The 16955-nt window shown below is 47.1% G+C and overlaps 2 protein-coding genes across 2 annotated transcripts; both read left to right on the forward strand.

Annotated features, from left to right (window-relative positions):
• Positions 1–1915: 1915 nt before the first annotated feature.
• On the forward strand, positions 1916–4412 carry LOC128891192 (homeobox protein Nkx-2.5-like). The gene is made up of 3 exons (XM_054150491.1): positions 1916–2502; positions 2619–2707; positions 2796–4412. Exons 1-3 carry the CDS (start codon positions 2211–2213, stop codon positions 3561–3563), a joined length of 1149 nt encoding a protein of 382 aa, XP_054006466.1. The 5' UTR covers positions 1916–2210; the 3' UTR covers positions 3564–4412.
• Positions 4413–10235: 5823 nt separating this feature from the next.
• LOC128891049 (homeobox protein bagpipe-like) lies at positions 10236–15561 on the forward strand. Its single transcript, XM_054150214.1, has 3 exons — positions 10236–11410; positions 13825–14041; positions 14132–15561. The coding sequence occupies exons 1-3, from the start codon at positions 10936–10938 to the stop codon at positions 14454–14456; spliced, it is 1017 nt and encodes a 338-aa protein (XP_054006189.1). The 5' UTR covers positions 10236–10935; the 3' UTR covers positions 14457–15561.
• Positions 15562–16955: the final 1394 nt, after the last annotated feature.

Here is a 16955-nt window from a genome sequence, read left to right on the forward strand (position 1 = left end):
GCTTTCCCACAATTAAGAAGGCGCCTCGGTATCTCTTGGCGCCTACCGCGTACACCACACGATTGTACATTCACGCACGAGTCGTTTCTGCGTGCATGTAATCGTGCCTGCGTTCAACGAGACAGACCGTGAAATAATAAATACGCGTGTCGGACGAAGAGGATTAATCGCGTATCCCTCTCAATCACGATCGCGACAAGTTCAATCGCAATTTCAAGCTTCCCAACAACGCGTCTCGGAGACTTGCTCCGAAATTTATAATCTTTGCCGTCCGCGTTGAAGATGTACTTGTGATAACTCTTCTCTATTTCTGATCTCTTTAAACGCGCTACGGGATCGAATTACGCGCCAGTCGCAGATACGGTGCGCGTAATTAGGTGTGCATGGGTGTATGTTTGAAGAGCGCGAATCAGGAAGCATGATAGATGGAATGTTTGTAAATGAGTGTATGATTGGCAAGCATGGAGACAGAGTGCGAGAGAGAGAGAGAGAGAGAGAGAGAGAGAGAGAGAGAAGATGAGGATGAATGTTAGAATGCAAGGAGAAGCGAGCGAAAGTAGTCGAATAATAAAGATCATTTGTAAAATCGTAAAAGGGTTGAAATTAGTCCCTGGATATTTCCTACAGCACCATTTGTATCTCGAGAAATTGTTGCATAGAGAGAAATTTGCAAAAATTGAGAAAAGAAAGACCGAGGATGATCTTTGAAATTCCAGCAACGTGAAGGATTCTCGACGTTTGGAAGGGAGCGTCTGGAATCTGTTACTTTCGACGTGTCGATGTTGCAGAGTTGAGAATGGGCAGCAAGGATGATCTCGTCCTGAGGTTGCGGCGCAAGGAAAACGGATTGTTTCGTTTTCGTTTCCAACCCCGTTCCACGGATGATCCAGCCCCGAAATCGAAACCAAGGGTTTGACGCTCCAGAGTCTAATTTTTTCTCAAAGCAGACAAATGTCGTCTCCTTCGTTGCCTTCGACCTGCCCGGTCGAAAGAGTTAATCCGTCTTCGCTCCGATCTTTCTTCGTTCCAGCGAGGAAATTAGACCTCGTTGAATCGTAGATGGCGGTAATCGCGCGCAAATCAAGATTTAATCGCCGGTTTTAGAAGCATCGTTCGCGGTAAGTTTGGATTGGCTCGATGGTTCAGCCATAGGCGGGTCCTTCCGTCTTCTTCTCCGCCCCAACGTTACTCACCGCGTTATGGCTGTCTCGAGGCAAAAACAGATTTGCCGTCTCTTTAATCGATCCTGCACTTCCGATCCTCGTAATTATTATGCGTCGCAGGCCCGAATGAATTTTTTTTTACGCAAACCGGTCGGAGTCGATTCCTCGCGCCGAAAACTCGAATGGATGGCGAAGCCTCGAGACCTTAACATTTATCAGATTTTCACACGCTCCGATATTACAAGGCTCTCGTGCGTACTTTTACGGGAGCTTGAGAAACGAATAGATGTGTTATACGAATTAAAACAACGGCGTGCGATTCGAAAGACAAATTTGCATTCCTAAATCGTCGCGCAAAGGGGGAATTAAAATCGAGAGAAATGCAGAGCCGACCACCCCGTAGAGCTCGTGCTCGCGGCACTCGTATATGTGGGTGTGCTGGTAAAAATCTTGCGCTGCCACTGGCGCACGCATACGAACACGCAAGACGACCGTGGCGGTGTCCCTGTATCACGGGACCAGCACTTGACTCCCTCGGAAGAGCAAGTCACATTACACGTCTGCCCTCCGGCCTGACCGTTCAACCGTGACCATCCCCCGCGTACGGGAACAGACGCGAACCGTTTGACGTTTAACTGGCCCATAGTTGGTAAAACGATCTCGAAGCAAGTGTCAACAACGTCGTAACGAGCTTGTTCGGGGTTTTATAGTTTCGCTACGACCTGAACGTTAACGCGCTCGCACCCCTTTTATGACGTTTCGAGTGCGATTAACCCTCCGGAGAAAGAGCGGTTCGACGCTGAGGATTATTCGAGAGATTCTCCAAACGGATTTTTTTCCAATCAACGGAAGGATACCATCATTTTGTACAAATTTGTCAAGTACGCTTACCGCGAGTGTCGTTCGAAAAGTGACAGTGGTGTATATCTGTTCGAGATAAATTGTCGTCGCGCCGTGGATTCTTTATTCGATCGATCGTCGAAAGTGGAAGATTAATTGATTCGAACGCACGAAAGACACGTGGAAAATCGTCGAGAATGCATTAGAATGCTGGCCTCTTCGATCTCCGGAACACCGTTCAGCGTCCGCGACATTCTTAACGAAGATCAACAGCTAGGAATCATGGACTGCTACCCTGCCGCCCATCATCAGCACCCGATTCAACAGCAACACATGACGCAAGACTATTACAATTTCATCGTACAGGAAAGTCAGTGGGAATTCGAAAAGTTCAAAGAGCAATCGATCCAGTCCTATCCCCATTATTCAGAGCTGAACCAGCCTCATCAATTGAATCAAGTCGCTCCGCAGTATCAAGAGCCACCGGTTACGGAAGACGGTACGTAAAGTTTTCGAATGTTTTCGATCCAAAAATACCGATTTTCGTAGGTACTCTCCTTTCATCGATTCCATGGATACCGGCTCCGTTGCAAATATACGTGGATTTTGTTCCAGGTAACGTGGTTACTTCGAGCAAGACGGAACTGCGAAAAGGTCAATCGGGAAAGAGGACGAAGCGAAAGCCGAGGGTGTTGTTCTCCCAAGTAAGTATTTAAACGTTAGATGCGCGCAAAGAGAGCCCAATCCGAGACGTTTATTTTACCACTTTTGCTTTCGTATATTTTTTTTTAGACCCAAGTGTACGAACTGGAACAACGATTCAAGCAGCAACGGTACCTAAGCGCGCCGGAAAGAGAACTGCTGGCGCAAACTCTCAAACTGACCAGCACTCAAGTAAAGATTTGGTTCCAGAACCGTCGGTACAAGAACAAACGAGCCAGAATCGAAGGTGCCGAGAAGCTGCAAGTCCAGAACGCGAAAAACCAATCCCTGAAGATCTCCGTGCCCGTTCTGATCAAAGACAGAAAGCTGAACCTGCAGGAATCGTATAACCCTCCTTATTGGCCCAACATCAGGCCAGAGCTGACGGTGTCGATGCAATCCGACTTTCGAACGAACGAGGTTCGACATCCCCCGGAATTCCGATCGAGCACCGGCGACGCGAGGATGAACTCGACCATCGTTCCAGAGTACAAGCAAGAGATCGGCTCGGACGCGAGCGGAAAATCGAGTTTGAACGGCGATCTGCAACACAGGCAACACGTGCTCGCCGTGCCCGAGTACAGGAACGCTCTGTCAGAGGATCTTCGCGCTGGCGTTCTCGAATGCCAAAGACAAATCAAAACGGAGTACAAAGACGACGAGGTGTCGCCGTATTCGGATATGAAATGCGTCCCGACGGATGGCAAACCGATCGTAGGCGACGGGAGATCGTCGATGGCCGTCGCGAGTACCGACTACGGTTTCGCCAACTACTTTGGCCCGGCCAATTACCAGACGCAGTACGTCAACTACATGGAACAGGTGCCGATGGATCAGAATCTGCAACGGTTATGGTAATGTCTCCCATCTTCTCGCGCGATCGGTCAATTTTTCCTCGATGCCCGAGAACGTCGAAAAGTGCTTCGCGTATTATTTTTATAACTAGGAAATTCTAAGTATCGCGTAAAATAGAACGATAGATTAGTAACGTTACCAAATAGCTAGCCAAAGAGTTAATCGTTTAGGGTGCGCGATTTCGATAACATGCCGCGATTCGGTAGTTTTAAGTTAGAAATAGATACTTGCATGGTAAGGCGACGCGCTATTGGCAGCTGTATTTTCCTTCTTTATGTTTTCCAAAGTAGAGTACGAAGTTTCTAGAAAAGAGAGAAATTGCTTTTTTTTACGTATGAAATCGTGGGTAATGGAAACATCGATTTTTGTTCGTATCATTTACATCGGTATCTACTCGTGACGTTTGTTCGCCCTCTGACAACGTTGTCGCGATAAATGAAATGTAACGAAAATTATATTTCCTCGAAAAAGTTTAGAAAGCATCACCGTTGGTTAGGTAAGACGGTCTCTTCTAAATAGTAACGCGCCACTCGAGAGGCCTGGAGCGGAAATCGCTTCGAGTGGCTTTTGCGGAAGCATCTATGGGTACTTTACGTATTCCGCGGACCTTTTTTCCTTTTCGTTTCTAACGCGTCGTAAACTGGCTCGAAACGTTAGAATCATACGTGTAAACACGTCCGTTCCAGCGTCTCGCAGCGTAATTAATGAGTAGAGTTTGCGATCGGAAGTTTGTATTTCTCGATGTTATGTTACCGATAGAAAGGATACGATCTCAAGCGTACATCGTGCTATTCTTGTCGACTTATGCGCACGACTGGTTGTATAATTGGAATAAAGAATGACAATAAAATATTAAGTTTGAGAAACGAAGAATCGCGAATTCTTCAATCGTTACAATCCGCTTGTACTCTTCCAAATCCAATACTTCCTTTCCTGAAAATATTTACTATTTCTTCTCGTGCGGTTTAACTTTCAATTTATCGTTAAATTTTACTCGTTGCGTCGTAAAATAAAGTAAAAAGAACATTATTCGAGAACTCGGTAAAAATTCGTCAAAACCATCGACATTGTCGATCCAACGATCAGCGTCGTCATTTTCCACGGCGAGCAGCGCGGCGTCGCGAGAAAACTCGTCCTCGGTGCGGTCCAGGTCGATAAAACAAAAATATGGCGAAATGGCATGTATAAATAGGTGAGTTCTGACAGCTTGAGCGAAGCCATGGGCGCCTTTTAGGTTATCGCGCAAGCACGACGGGTCATCTGGCAGTCAAGTGCTTCACATAGACGATTCACGTCGGTGTAATCGTTGTTCGTGGTGCTACTGGTGCCATAAAGGGCCATGGGAACAAGTTGATAAAAATGTCGGTGGTGATATTAGCCGCGGCCCACGTGGGCCTTCCCATGCGCTCACCTACGTTACGCGCGGACCAGCCTTCCGGCTGAAACGGCTCCGCCTCTGTGCACCTGCACGCACCTGCGTGCACTTGTTCCCAGAATCCGGTTCGTCTCTTTGAACAATTTCCAGGAGTTAGGCCAGCGATCTCGAGATACGCGTAAATTTAAACTTCGCGGTAACGCAACAATAGCCTAAGAACGTATTAGGTCGTCCTAAAAGTTCGTGCCATTTATACTTCTATTTCTCAAATTGATATGTGAAACATACTCTCAAGTGTCACAAGAAAAGATAATCTGTCTCATTTCACAATAATTTCTTACCTCTGTCACGTAGTCATTATTCCGTTACTAGAAAATTTCTGTCATTTTTTATTAAATTTCGACACAGTCTTCGGCACGAACTTACAGGACGACCTAATACTTTCGATGTTCGATGAATTTCTAAATAATTTTCTTTCCAAACTTTCTTGCTGCTAGTGGGCGAAGAAAAAAATAATTCGAATAGTAAACGTTCGTTTTTTGCGCTCTTAATATAAATTCCTTCCGCGCTTTCGGACCGAATTTTCTTCTGAAAGCGCCATTAGGGGACCTCGTATTCGCATAATCAATCATCGGACGTTAAACGTTGAAATTCGATCCTATTTGCCTGCGAGCGAAAGGGAACCATCGTGGTGAATCCAAAGGAAGCAAGATGCTGTTCAAATATATACGCGTGCATATGCATGAAATATCTTCCCGGATCGTATAGATTCGTTTGGAAACGATCATATTTTCCTCGAGGCTCATTAATCACACCGAGTTGAATACATTCCTTTTTTTGTTGATTTTAAATTTGCTCGAATGTATTTCTCGTCCGAAACATAATGGATTTCCGACCGGAACGATTACCTTCGATAATCGAGTTTGATTAATTATAACGTAGTTTAACAATACTCGATGTAAATAAATGTTGCGACAGACTCGTTGGGAAAGACGTTCTCTTACTATTGTTAGAACATGACGTACCGATATACGAATGCGCCCAAGTACGTCACAGAGTACCGATTATACTTTCGGCTTTGCTTTTATTAATCTTGCTATATTCTTTCCGATCGATTCTTGAATATTTTTATTTGAATCGTCGAGTACGCTTGTTGATAAATACGATGTGATCAAATACTAAATGCATATATATATCAAAAATAAAATATAAAAACACGCGGTAAAAGAAACATATAGGTATATGGAATTATATTATATTTAATTATATGACGACGTGTCGCTTCTATCCTTTGCTACATTTTTTAAATATTTTCCCCCATTTTCTTGCAAGGCAATTTACTTACGTTAACTTTCAAGATACGTTAGGTTCGACAGATGGTACACTAACGTCAGGCAAAAATTTACCATGGATCTTATACAGGAACCTGCACGACCGTCCGAAGAAAAAGCGGAAATGGATCACGGTTTCTACTTTGCCGACTACGGAAAATACCCTAGGCTTCTCAACGTTATATCCCGTTTCATTCTCGAGCGCACTCTATGTTCAACCGACGAAAGATTTACCGCCGCTTCTCGTGAAAATACGAATCGAATCGACAACACTTTTATTTAGTTTCCGCTCGTGACATTTAAAACGGTCACACGGCACCGTTCTTTTTTCTTTACTCAACTTACAATGATGTTTAATAAAAATAATGAAATATCCGTGCAACGTTTAGTATTATATTACTTAAACGTCGATCGTTAGAATTAAACGGTGTCCACGGAGACGCTAAGCTAAATGAAATTTCCATCAACAGAAATAGTAACTGTGTCTCTCGTTTACTAAATCCCTATCGCGGTTAAAGTCGGCTGCTACAAAGGTCCGAAAATAGTTTCCGATAAACCAACCAGTCCACAAACTACCAGTACCGCTAAAAGAACAGGAACTCCTGATGTCATTTCGTCCGAGGTACGGCAATCGAGTCGCTTAACGAGCTATTCGACGTGTTCCGATTCGTGATCTTCTGTCGACTTAATTAAACAGAGAAACTGAATTCCAAACCTTTAAGGATTACGATCTTTTTTTTTCTTCTTCTGTGTAACGATAAAACAATTCGCAAGAAAAACTTTGGGGGGAGATTCGATGTACGCTTAAAGGCTCGAGGGTCGAAGAGGAAAAGAGAAACTGCAGGGCGCGAAGGTAAACGGAGACGGGATGAAAGAAGAGGAAGGAGAAGTAAATCAGCGAGAGCGGTGGCGGCAGCGTATACTAAGCACTAATATTACATCTCTGGACTGACAGACGTGCGGACTTTAAAACCCAAGACTAACAAACAGTTAGCAGTCATCCGGTCTTCTTGTTTTTATATTCTTATGCCCGCCCATAGAGCGCGCGCACCGCTCGCGGCTCCTTCGCTCCCCGATGTTCGTTACTTTCGTTGTCGTCGAATGCCAGTTAAACCGCAGTCTACGAGTTTCCTGTCGATCTTCGAGGAACCGAGCCATCTCTTCCCTTTTCGATTCGTGTCTTTGCCCTTCGCCAGACGACTAAAACGAGGACGGCTCGAAACCAACCGAGCCGCGACACTTGGACGAACGAAGAAGAAAATTCGCGAAGGAGATAAAAGGAAAAGCGTACGGGGCCAAATGAATTATATATAGGTGGACTACGAATTATACGAAATATAATTTGCCAAACTCTGCTTTAATATCTGCTATTCACCGGCGATAACTTTGTTATGATTGTTTTCTTGTTTGTAAATTTTTGTCTGTCTTGACATCTGTCAACTGTGGTTGTTTATAATTGCTATACTGTATTAATATCATAACGAGCTATGCCCGTATTTATTGAAATAAATAAATAAATAAATGTCCGCTCCAGAAATGGCCGCGCCTTCTTTGGCGGTGCAGGCGAAAGACGCGATCGCGCCGCGAACAGATGCGAATAAAAACCCACGAGTGTTTGCGAATTTTCGAATCTGCTGATTTCGAAGAGTCCAACTCACCGCAATCCGTCGTGGTCTATTTATAAAAGCGAAGCGAGAAAGAACGATTTACGGAGCGGTTACTGTTACGACTGGTTCGATCGAAAGTGGCCAAACGATCGCCGAGCCGAGCCACGGCTACCGGTTGGCCTGGCTCTCGGCCCGATATTTCCAGCGATTGCTCACCCCGGGGGAAAAAGAAATATCCAAGTGGCGGAATCGTACTCGTAAGAAAGCGAATCGGTGGGCGAAGAGCGCAGAGCTATGGGAGGATCGTGGACGGGAGAGGGTGGTGGAAGAGGGAGCCGAGTCTCTGGTCTCGTTCGAGGGTAACTGAAATAAGGTATAATTTTCCGCGCCAATTAAGGTCTTTAAGAATTGCGACCAATCGAGCGGGAGGGTCAGGGCTTAGCTTTAGGGGAGAGATGTACCGCCATCCCCCTATAATTTATTATCGATTAGATCGAATCAAGAAAAAGAGAGCCGCGGCTAAAGACGCGATCAGACCGTGGTCTTCTTAAACGTTGCCACGAGATGACTCTCTCTCCCTCTTAGACCGCTAATAGGGAAATGACGAACGTTTTTCCGGTTCGATTACTCGCCACCTGCTAATTGTCGATTCGTGCCTATCGGTCCGTCTCGCGGAGCAATTTTTCAACAACGTCGAATTTCAGAAATTTGAAATACAATAAGATATCGATGCCTTTGGAAAGCTCGATTCGAACCAACGACAACGAGATCTCGCTCTTTTCAAGAAATATCGCGGAAGGAAGGTGGAATTATTTCCTCGTCGATATCCGGAACGCGCGAGGCCATCATCGGATCAAGTGAGGCGTGATCCACGCTCCTGTGGTTCACACTTAATTAAACCGCCATAGGAACTCGACTGGCAGCACGTGGCGGACAATGCTGCAAGTCTTTAGCGGCGATTGTTATGTAAAGCACACCCTATATACGCACCGCGTAGTTTCCTCTCGACTCGATACGAGACGAAGTACGTAGAGCGCTGCTGTCTCTGTGTCTACGTACATCACAGCCGGAGGAACTTTTTGAAAGGATTCGACACGATTCCTAGGGAAAGGGCTCGATGGTTTTCCACCTACTACCCATGAGCTTCGTCTACGAAACGTCGATTTCACCACCGAAGCGGTAGCTTCGCGGAAACGCCTCGGGAAAATGCTGACGACCTTAACTTTTAGGAACGAAAATTCGTCTAACGAACGACTACGTTGTTTGATTAAAAAAAAAAAAAAGGAAATGTTAAAATTGTTTAAACAACGAAAAAGTCTCGTTTAAGATCCGAACACGCTGCTTCTCCTAAATTCTAGATTAAATTGTCTCTCGACGTTCTTCTAGTTATTACTATTTTTTGCTCGACGTACTCGCAGCTGTGTCAATAAATCATCGTCACCCGCGAATTGCAAGCGAACACTTTCTGGGAGTAGTACTCGGTCGAGAAAACGACGTGTCACGCGCGATACCTGAAAGACGTTTCGTCCGCACCCCTTCGCCGCCGCCGCCGCCGCCGACTCAACGACTCGACCCTGAAAAAACCTAAAAGATCCCACTCCCGGGCGAGCGTCGCTCGTCACCTCGATACGGAAAGCTTCGTGAAACCGTGGATTGGCTCGGTCGGAAAAGCGGCATCGCGGGGAGAGTCATGGATTGGTCGTAGGGCGAGGCTTGCGTCGTGACGGAAGCGTCGTCGGGCGTCGCGAGTCCAACCTTGGAGGTCATTCAAGGCTCCACCTACGCCGCGAGCCGCGAAACTCGAATGTATCGCGACCACGACTCGAGCCTACGACGCGAAACAAAACTATCAAACTTCCCGAAGAAACTCACAGCATCCGGGTCCGAGACGCGACGAAGGGTACTGTCTCGAAAATAGTCGAGATCGAGGAGTTTGGATATGATCGTTTGGAATAATGTAGGTTTCTCCAGCTTAAAAAAATTATTATACTGAAATCGTACATAATTTTGCCTATCAATTTTACGTACGCGTCTCTTGTTCCAAACGGTGTAACGCCTGCACCGACTTGCTGCGTTTTTAGTTTGATTTTCGATCTGGAGGCATCGTTGTAATTTTATCCGACGTTGCGCGATAAGTCTGCGAAGAACCCTTCGGGGGTGTCCGATAGCAGCGCAAACATCGATCTACAGTTGATCGAAGAGGATGGGTCGGGTGGTTCGTCACAGCCGGTTATAGGGTTAAGGGGCAGTCAAGAGACGCGCAAAAAACGTGTCCTGAACGATGGAGGCGGCGGCGGCGGCGGATAGTCGTAAGTCGCGATCGACTGGAGTGGAGGGATGGTCCGCTGGTGGGGGTGGCTGGCATAGAAGGGGAAGATAGCCAGCGTGGGAGGAAGGGAGGAAGGAAGACCCGGTTGAAGTGGCCGCGGACTAATTCGAAAAATAAGTCTACGCGCGCGACAAGCACACTTGACCGAAGCACACTCGGTGCGGAAGGGTGCACGCGGCCCTCGAGTGCTCGCGAGCGACAATTAATAACGGAGAACGGACGCGCTGGAGTCGGTGTTCCGCTCTGACACCGGATTACGCGGACGCGGAAGTTCCCGACGCGCGCCAGTCGAGCCGCGGATACGACAGGACGTGGCCGATCGTGGACCAGCCACCGAAATTTACAGGAACTCGCGGTGCCTCGTAGTTCCTCTCGTGTCGGCGACAACGATCCTTTTGCCGGAATCTTCGACGAGCCGCAGAGATCGCCCCGGGATGCTCCGCTGACGCTCCAAAGTCGCGGGAGCGAACGGTGACCCGTCGACATCCGAAGATGCTGCGAGGGAATCGCAATCGTCGTACGGACCGGAGGATATCCAATGCCAGCTGCTGAAGCTATGGAAGAAACGGTGTCGCGAAGAGGGTGAACAACCGTGGAAGACACAAGCCTAATCGAAAGCTGCGAGTATCGCAACCGAATCCTCGTTATCGTGAATCGGAGCTGTCCTCGTCGAGTCGAACGTCTTCTGTGGTGTGACAAGGGGTAAAAAGACACGTCGAGGCGAGAAGAGACCATGGACGAAGAGAAACGAAGCGAAGCTTCGCCGAAACCGTCTCAGTTAACGCCGTTCAGTATCGCGGACATTCTCAGTCGAAGAACCTCTTACCCGGATCACGAGCGACGATCCTCCGACTCGGACGAGACGCAAGGCGCTCCGTCGTTCGCCAAGAAATCTCACAGGGACTACGATTTTACGGAGACCGATCACGGAGAACTGTGCACGGACCAGGATCCAAATCGTATGGCTCGGTTCCCCAGGTTACCATCCCCAGACCTCAACGTGGCTCGCGAGCTGGACATCCTGACGAGGAATCTCGTTCACGCGAACATCACAAACTTCGGCACTATTCCACACCTGGCCCAAGGGACCTTCAAACACCTGGAAACCCTGGGGAACATGACTGCTTATCAGCCGGCCAAGGACTCGAGGGACGTTTCCCAGAGGCAACAGGACGAGGCGTTGGACATGAGCAAAAATAAATATCTGGGTAAGTACGAAAGAACTTCTTTTCCGAGGGTGGAACGTGTAATGCGTATCAATAATTATCCTTCGATCGCGAATGTGCCCGCTCTCGAATTACGCGGAACAGGAACAGGAGTTATCTAATTATCGCGACGACGTCCGTCGGTGACGATTCGTCGATAGAACGCGACGAGACGAGAGAACGGATCGACATGGGGGAATCTTCTCGTTGGTAGCCAAGACAATTTTCCTTCTGGGAGATCGTGTGTCTGCCACGAGGATGTAGGCTTAAGAGATCATTTAGCCCGGTATCCTCGTAACAGGCGAGCTTTTCAAGGGTTTTTTCTTTTTAACTTAACCCGAGCGCAGATAACGTGATCGAATGTAATTTTAGTAGCATAAGTGGTGCTCGACCCGGCAGACGTCACAAGTGGCCGGCACTCTACTTCTTGCACTTGTTCGATCCCTGGCCCACACTGTTGCTCTGTCTCGAGTCGTCGTGGATCCACAGATCGGAAGCAAAAACAGATTTAGATCAAGGTTACCGTGGGGACCTATTCCCAGGAAATCTTTTTTTCGCCGATCGACCCAAAATCCATCGAACGCGACGGTCGCCCGAAGGTTCGTACGGAAAATAGAGCAAGCCGATTTAAGTCGCGGTCGACGCTTGAAAAATATGACAGTATCATTCGTTAATGGGTCGAGAAAAGACACCTCGAAATGAGTATGTAAATTAATTCGCGAGAGAAGAATGTTATGGAACCTGCGATTAAGTAACTCCTCCGTACCTGGAACTATTTCGTTGGCGACAGTTCCTGCGTTTTTTACCATTCGAGGGTGAAGAGACGCAGGCACGAGCTGGCACCGTTTCAAGGCTCGCTCACGAAATTACGAATCCCCTTCTTCCTGGCCATCATTCTTGGGAATCACTTAATACGGTAATGGACAGGATGCGACAAGCGGTTCCTTAGCGGCCCTCTATTAGAATTCCGCCGCTTCCTGCTACCATTAATCTCGCATCGTTCGTATTTACCCTGCATAGAAAACTAATGATTTTCTACGTACGCTGGAAGGTGGAATCGAACGAAAGATAAGCCGGCAGTTTCGGCAATTCCCCTCGATAAAGTTTTGTTTACTCGGTATTCGTAGCTCGTATAAATTGATTCGAAAAACAACGAGCGAGCCCTGAAAAGGTACGAAGGGTCATCTCGATGTAATCGGAGCGAGAGCAAACGGCACTTGCTCCTCGCGAACACTCTCGATGTAGGACGCGTAGGATGTTTGACGAGCGTCAGAGGAGGGACGCATTAGCCGGACGAGATGGCATAGAGTTGACGTCGAAAGTGATCAAATATAGATCTCTCTAAATGCTTTGCGTCCCTCCATCAGCCACTGCCGATAAACATTGAAGCGGTACGGGAGACCGAAGCACGTACGAAATAATTATGATGTCATGAGACCTTTGGAATCGTGTTTTTTTTTTTTTCTTCGTTGATGATCGGATGATCCGTTGAACGAGAAGCTCGACATCGTTGAGTTTAATACAACTCGAAAAGATCGATCGAAGGGGTAACCGTTTCGCCGAGCCGAGGGGTCCAAAGCAACGTATTTCTATATACGTAGTAATACTATCAGCCCTTGTAGCGGAAAGTTCTAGCAGCGGTCGTGTTATCGGGTGTTAATCGGTTAGACGAAAGCACAGCGGAATAACTCCGGAATACAGGTCGCGATGTAAGGTAGCGTAAAACGCATCGTGGATCAAAGCGAGAGTATCATCGATGAGAAATCCATCACCGTTTACAAAGTAATAATACAACACCGCGTGATACGAAAACGATTCTTCGCCAGAACACCCCGGGACAAGCCTCGGAAAACAAAGTCGATGGCATGCAGAGGCAAGTAGAATTTTAGAACGGATGGAAACACGATTGCACTCCGGTGCGACCGGTTAAACTTAGAGAGAGGGGAATTACCGTGGAACACGAGCGTAAACATGTCGGAGTAGCGAGTGCACGTGTTAATGTTTGAACGAGACATCAAACGCGGGCGGATCTCACTCGGAGCGTTCGCCGCTTCTATGGCTGTCCGAGGATGGTTACCCGCTCGTTGGTCTACCTCTCGTCTACTCCTCTACGTCCTCCGTCCATCCTCTCCGACCTACCAGTCTTGACCGAAACGTTTGATTTATGATCACGGTAGATCATCGGTTACCAATTTACGCGTTTCGTTTGCGCCAGGATTTGGAGAACCGCTCGCGTCACGCCTCTCTGCCAGGGGTAGATTTACCGCGAACCTAACGAAGCTCCGGAAGCCGTTACAAACAGTTCCTTCGTTGTAGATTTACTATCGCTACCATCTCAACGATTTCAACGTTTACCTTTCGTTAAATCAGGCCTCGACGAGTCCGGATCATGCTCGATTAATCGATGGAATTTGCAGAGGACGCGGAGGAAGACATGTTCGAGGGACAGAATCACGGACAAAGTCATCAGAGCAGGAAGAAGCGCAGCAGGGCAGCGTTCTCTCACGCGCAAGTCTACGAGCTGGAGAGACGATTCGCGGCCCAGAAGTACTTGTCGGGCCCGGAAAGGGCGGACCTCGCGCGCGGATTGAAGTTGACGGAGACCCAAGTGAAGATCTGGTTCCAAAACAGACGGTACAATTTTCTTGTTCTACGCGTTCTTCGAACGATCGAGCTTGTCGTTAAGCAATTTCCCAAACATTAAACAAACTCGGTTCGTTCCAGATACAAGACCAAGAGGCGGCAGCAGCAGGAACTGGGCGCCCTGGTTAATTCCGGAAACGCGAGGCGCGTGGCCGTGCGCGTTCTCGTGCATCCGGACGAGCATTTGAGGGGACTGCCACTTCGTGGTTCCGGCCAACTTCCCGGACAAATCTCGGCCCCGCAAATTCATCCCGCGAACAAAGCGCTCAGCGGTTTCCCATACTACTGTCTCCCCTATCATCCCCTGCTCTGCCCACCCCTTCACTCCGCTCATATTCAGGTGCAAAACACGATCGCGCCGGACCTCGATCCGAGCCAGCTCTCCAAAATCAACGACGAAAAATAAACCACCGAATCGCGCAACTCCGATTCAGGGCTGGGCAAAATTCTATATCCAACGGTAGACGACAAAAATACCGACGTATAGTAATTTATTTGCGACGATTATTCGCTCGAACGGTTATAGTTTTATAAAAAAAAAAAAAAAAAAAAATCTATTTTCCCTTACTCTAGACGACGATGTTGCCCATGTCTGCTCCTGTCTGTAGAATGGTTCTGTGGTTTTCGGTTCGTCGTTGCCCTCTGTTCTTTTTAAAACTGACGTTATGGAAAAGTCTGCCGTTTACAGTCGCGATCTCCCCTACTCTCTCACTCTCATACACTCGTACACGCATATACACATGCATACATACGTACCCGTACACAGCAATTTCGAAGTAACGATTAAAGAGCACGGTATCGATTATTCTGTCAACGCGACGCTCGAACAATTTGCGAGTGTCAGCGTCTACGTTAATTATAAAGTTACTTATAAATATTATAGCAATCTAGGAAGAGGATCGTGTAAATTAGCGTGTAAATAACTGTATAAAATGCAATCCGTGTCGATCGGTGTCGGTGGGCGGAGTATTTTATTTATTCCGAGTCCTGAAATCGTAACGATAGTTCGATCTTCGGACGGGAAACGTTTAAAATACTACCGCGAACACTGGTGGTGGTTCGTGTGCAATAAAATCGAAAGACACCGATACCGACTAAGCGTTATCACACTTTATTATAAGCAAGCGCCGGGTTAACTTCGTTGTTTCCGCGCACCTATGTGATGATACAGATCTATTCGAATATATCAAGTGGTTCATTAAAAAAAAGAATTAAAATAAAAGCGAACACTGTCTTGTCCTTTTTACCCTGTCTCGACGAGTCCTAAAACGTTTGCGTCACGGCTACGCGGGATCGTAAAAATCTCGACGTATTCGACCCAACGAAGTAGCACTTTTTTCAAACATGCTCGCGAGCGATTTTACGCGCGTTCCCGAGTGCAGCGTTAAAAGGTCGTCATTTTTTCACGTATACAAACTCGTAGTTCATCGTGGAATCGATTAAGAACGAAGAAACATTCGTTGGACGAATCTTTTACCGTCGGTCCCTGTATTTTGATTTAACTATCGCCGGATTGAAATTACGGATATACGATTTCGGACGCGATTTGCCAGGAATAAGACGATTCGAGGTACATACTTCCGATCGTTCGACGGCAGGTCCGAGTGCGAAAAAAAAGTCGATCGAGCCGTTCGAGCGACAAATCGACGTCGTATCGGTCGCGATGGAACCGACTTTCCCATAAGAGTTTTAATAGCTCCGTCTGGGTGGGCCCGACAGACATCAGATATGTTTATTCAGACGCGAAGACGAGCAGACTTAACCGACGGACGAGGAAAAAAGGCTAGATCTGACACTCATCTGTTATAAACAAAGGAGTTACATTATCCTCCTCCAAAGGGCCTTTACGCCTCGTTCTACCGATCTGCATAAAAAGGAGGCTGCGTTCAAAGAACCGCCGCGGCAATCCCGGTCATGCTCGTTTCGGACGGAATATTCCTTCGACGTCCTTGCCGAAACGGTACCTCTCTCGGTTACCTCAACTGGTTACTCGAGATCATACGCGGTATAATCGATCAGATTGCGCGGCTTTTTCAATTAAAAATTAACGAAGGAATAAATACGTCTACGCGATAAAATCGTGTATCGGTTCGTTCTCCTCGAGATCATCAATGACAAAATTGACTCACAGGAACGAGCGTAGATCCGTCGGAAGATGGATTTTATAGTCGTTTCTGCAGTCCATTACTGCTACGTTTATATCATGTTCTAAACATTCGAAAGCCATAATGCTCTTGCGTTGAACGAGGCCTTGTGCTGACACGCTGCCGTTACTAGTTTCGGAACTAGCAGGGATTACTTGCGGTTTCCATTAAGAAATTAACACAGCCCATTGTACGGGGGGATAATCAGCCTTCGAAACGATCCGAATCGAGTGACCTATTTTTGCACTCTCGACATTCCGAAATTCGAGAGAACCCCGTCGCTTTCCGCTATTCTCTGACCAAGAAAAACAAATTCTTACCAACGGAAGTGCGAAAAATCGACGTTCCGACTGTATCGTCGGCGAGACGAACGAATTCGATTCGTTCTCCCGTTGTTCGTCTACTTTTCGATCGTTTGCGTTCGCTTTTTTCTAAATCAGTCGAGTAATACTCAAACGCGTTGCATCGGAAAGTATCGTGACGCGCACGTCTTTGTTATTTTCCTGTGGAATACCGAGGAAGCGTAACAAAGTTATTCTCGGTAAGAAGAACGAATCCAAGACTTTCCGAGAAACAGAGAGATTCGTGGAAATTCTGAACAGTTTCGATGGTAGACCCGACCGGAGTACTTAGAATTTCCTATCGGTGAAACAGCGAAAAAGAAAAAAGAAGAGGACAGTGCAATTCGAAACGAGAGTACGTCGGTCTAACGACACCAATGCCAGTGGCGGACTTCTCTCCCGAAACAAGAAAGGGACGAT

The sequence above is a fragment of the Hylaeus anthracinus genome, unplaced genomic scaffold (genome assembly GCF_026225885.1).
Source record: "Hylaeus anthracinus isolate JK02 unplaced genomic scaffold, UHH_iyHylAnth1.0_haploid 12001, whole genome shotgun sequence".
Classification (NCBI taxonomy): domain Eukaryota; kingdom Metazoa; phylum Arthropoda; class Insecta; order Hymenoptera; family Colletidae; genus Hylaeus; species Hylaeus anthracinus.

What these genes read in the sequence shown, in the direction of transcription:
- LOC128891192 (XM_054150491.1), top strand. Translation starts at nt 2,211, where the DNA reads ATGCTGGCCTCTTCGATCTCCGGAACACCGTTCAGCGTCCGCGACATT. An exon ending in GCCACCGGTTACGGAAGACG is followed by an intron (nt 2,503 to 2,618) that starts GTACGTAAAGTT and finishes ATTTTGTTCCAG; the next exon opens with GTAACGTGGTTACTTCGAGC. An exon ending in CGAGGGTGTTGTTCTCCCAA is followed by an intron (nt 2,708 to 2,795) that starts GTAAGTATTTAA and finishes ATTTTTTTTTAG; the next exon opens with ACCCAAGTGTACGAACTGGA.
- LOC128891049 (XM_054150214.1), top strand. Translation starts at nt 10,936, where the DNA reads ATGGACGAAGAGAAACGAAGCGAAGCTTCGCCGAAACCGTCTCAGTTA. An exon ending in GAGCAAAAATAAATATCTGG is followed by an intron (nt 11,411 to 13,824) that starts GTAAGTACGAAA and finishes TGGAATTTGCAG; the next exon opens with AGGACGCGGAGGAAGACATG. An exon ending in ATCTGGTTCCAAAACAGACG is followed by an intron (nt 14,042 to 14,131) that starts GTACAATTTTCT and finishes GGTTCGTTCCAG; the next exon opens with ATACAAGACCAAGAGGCGGC.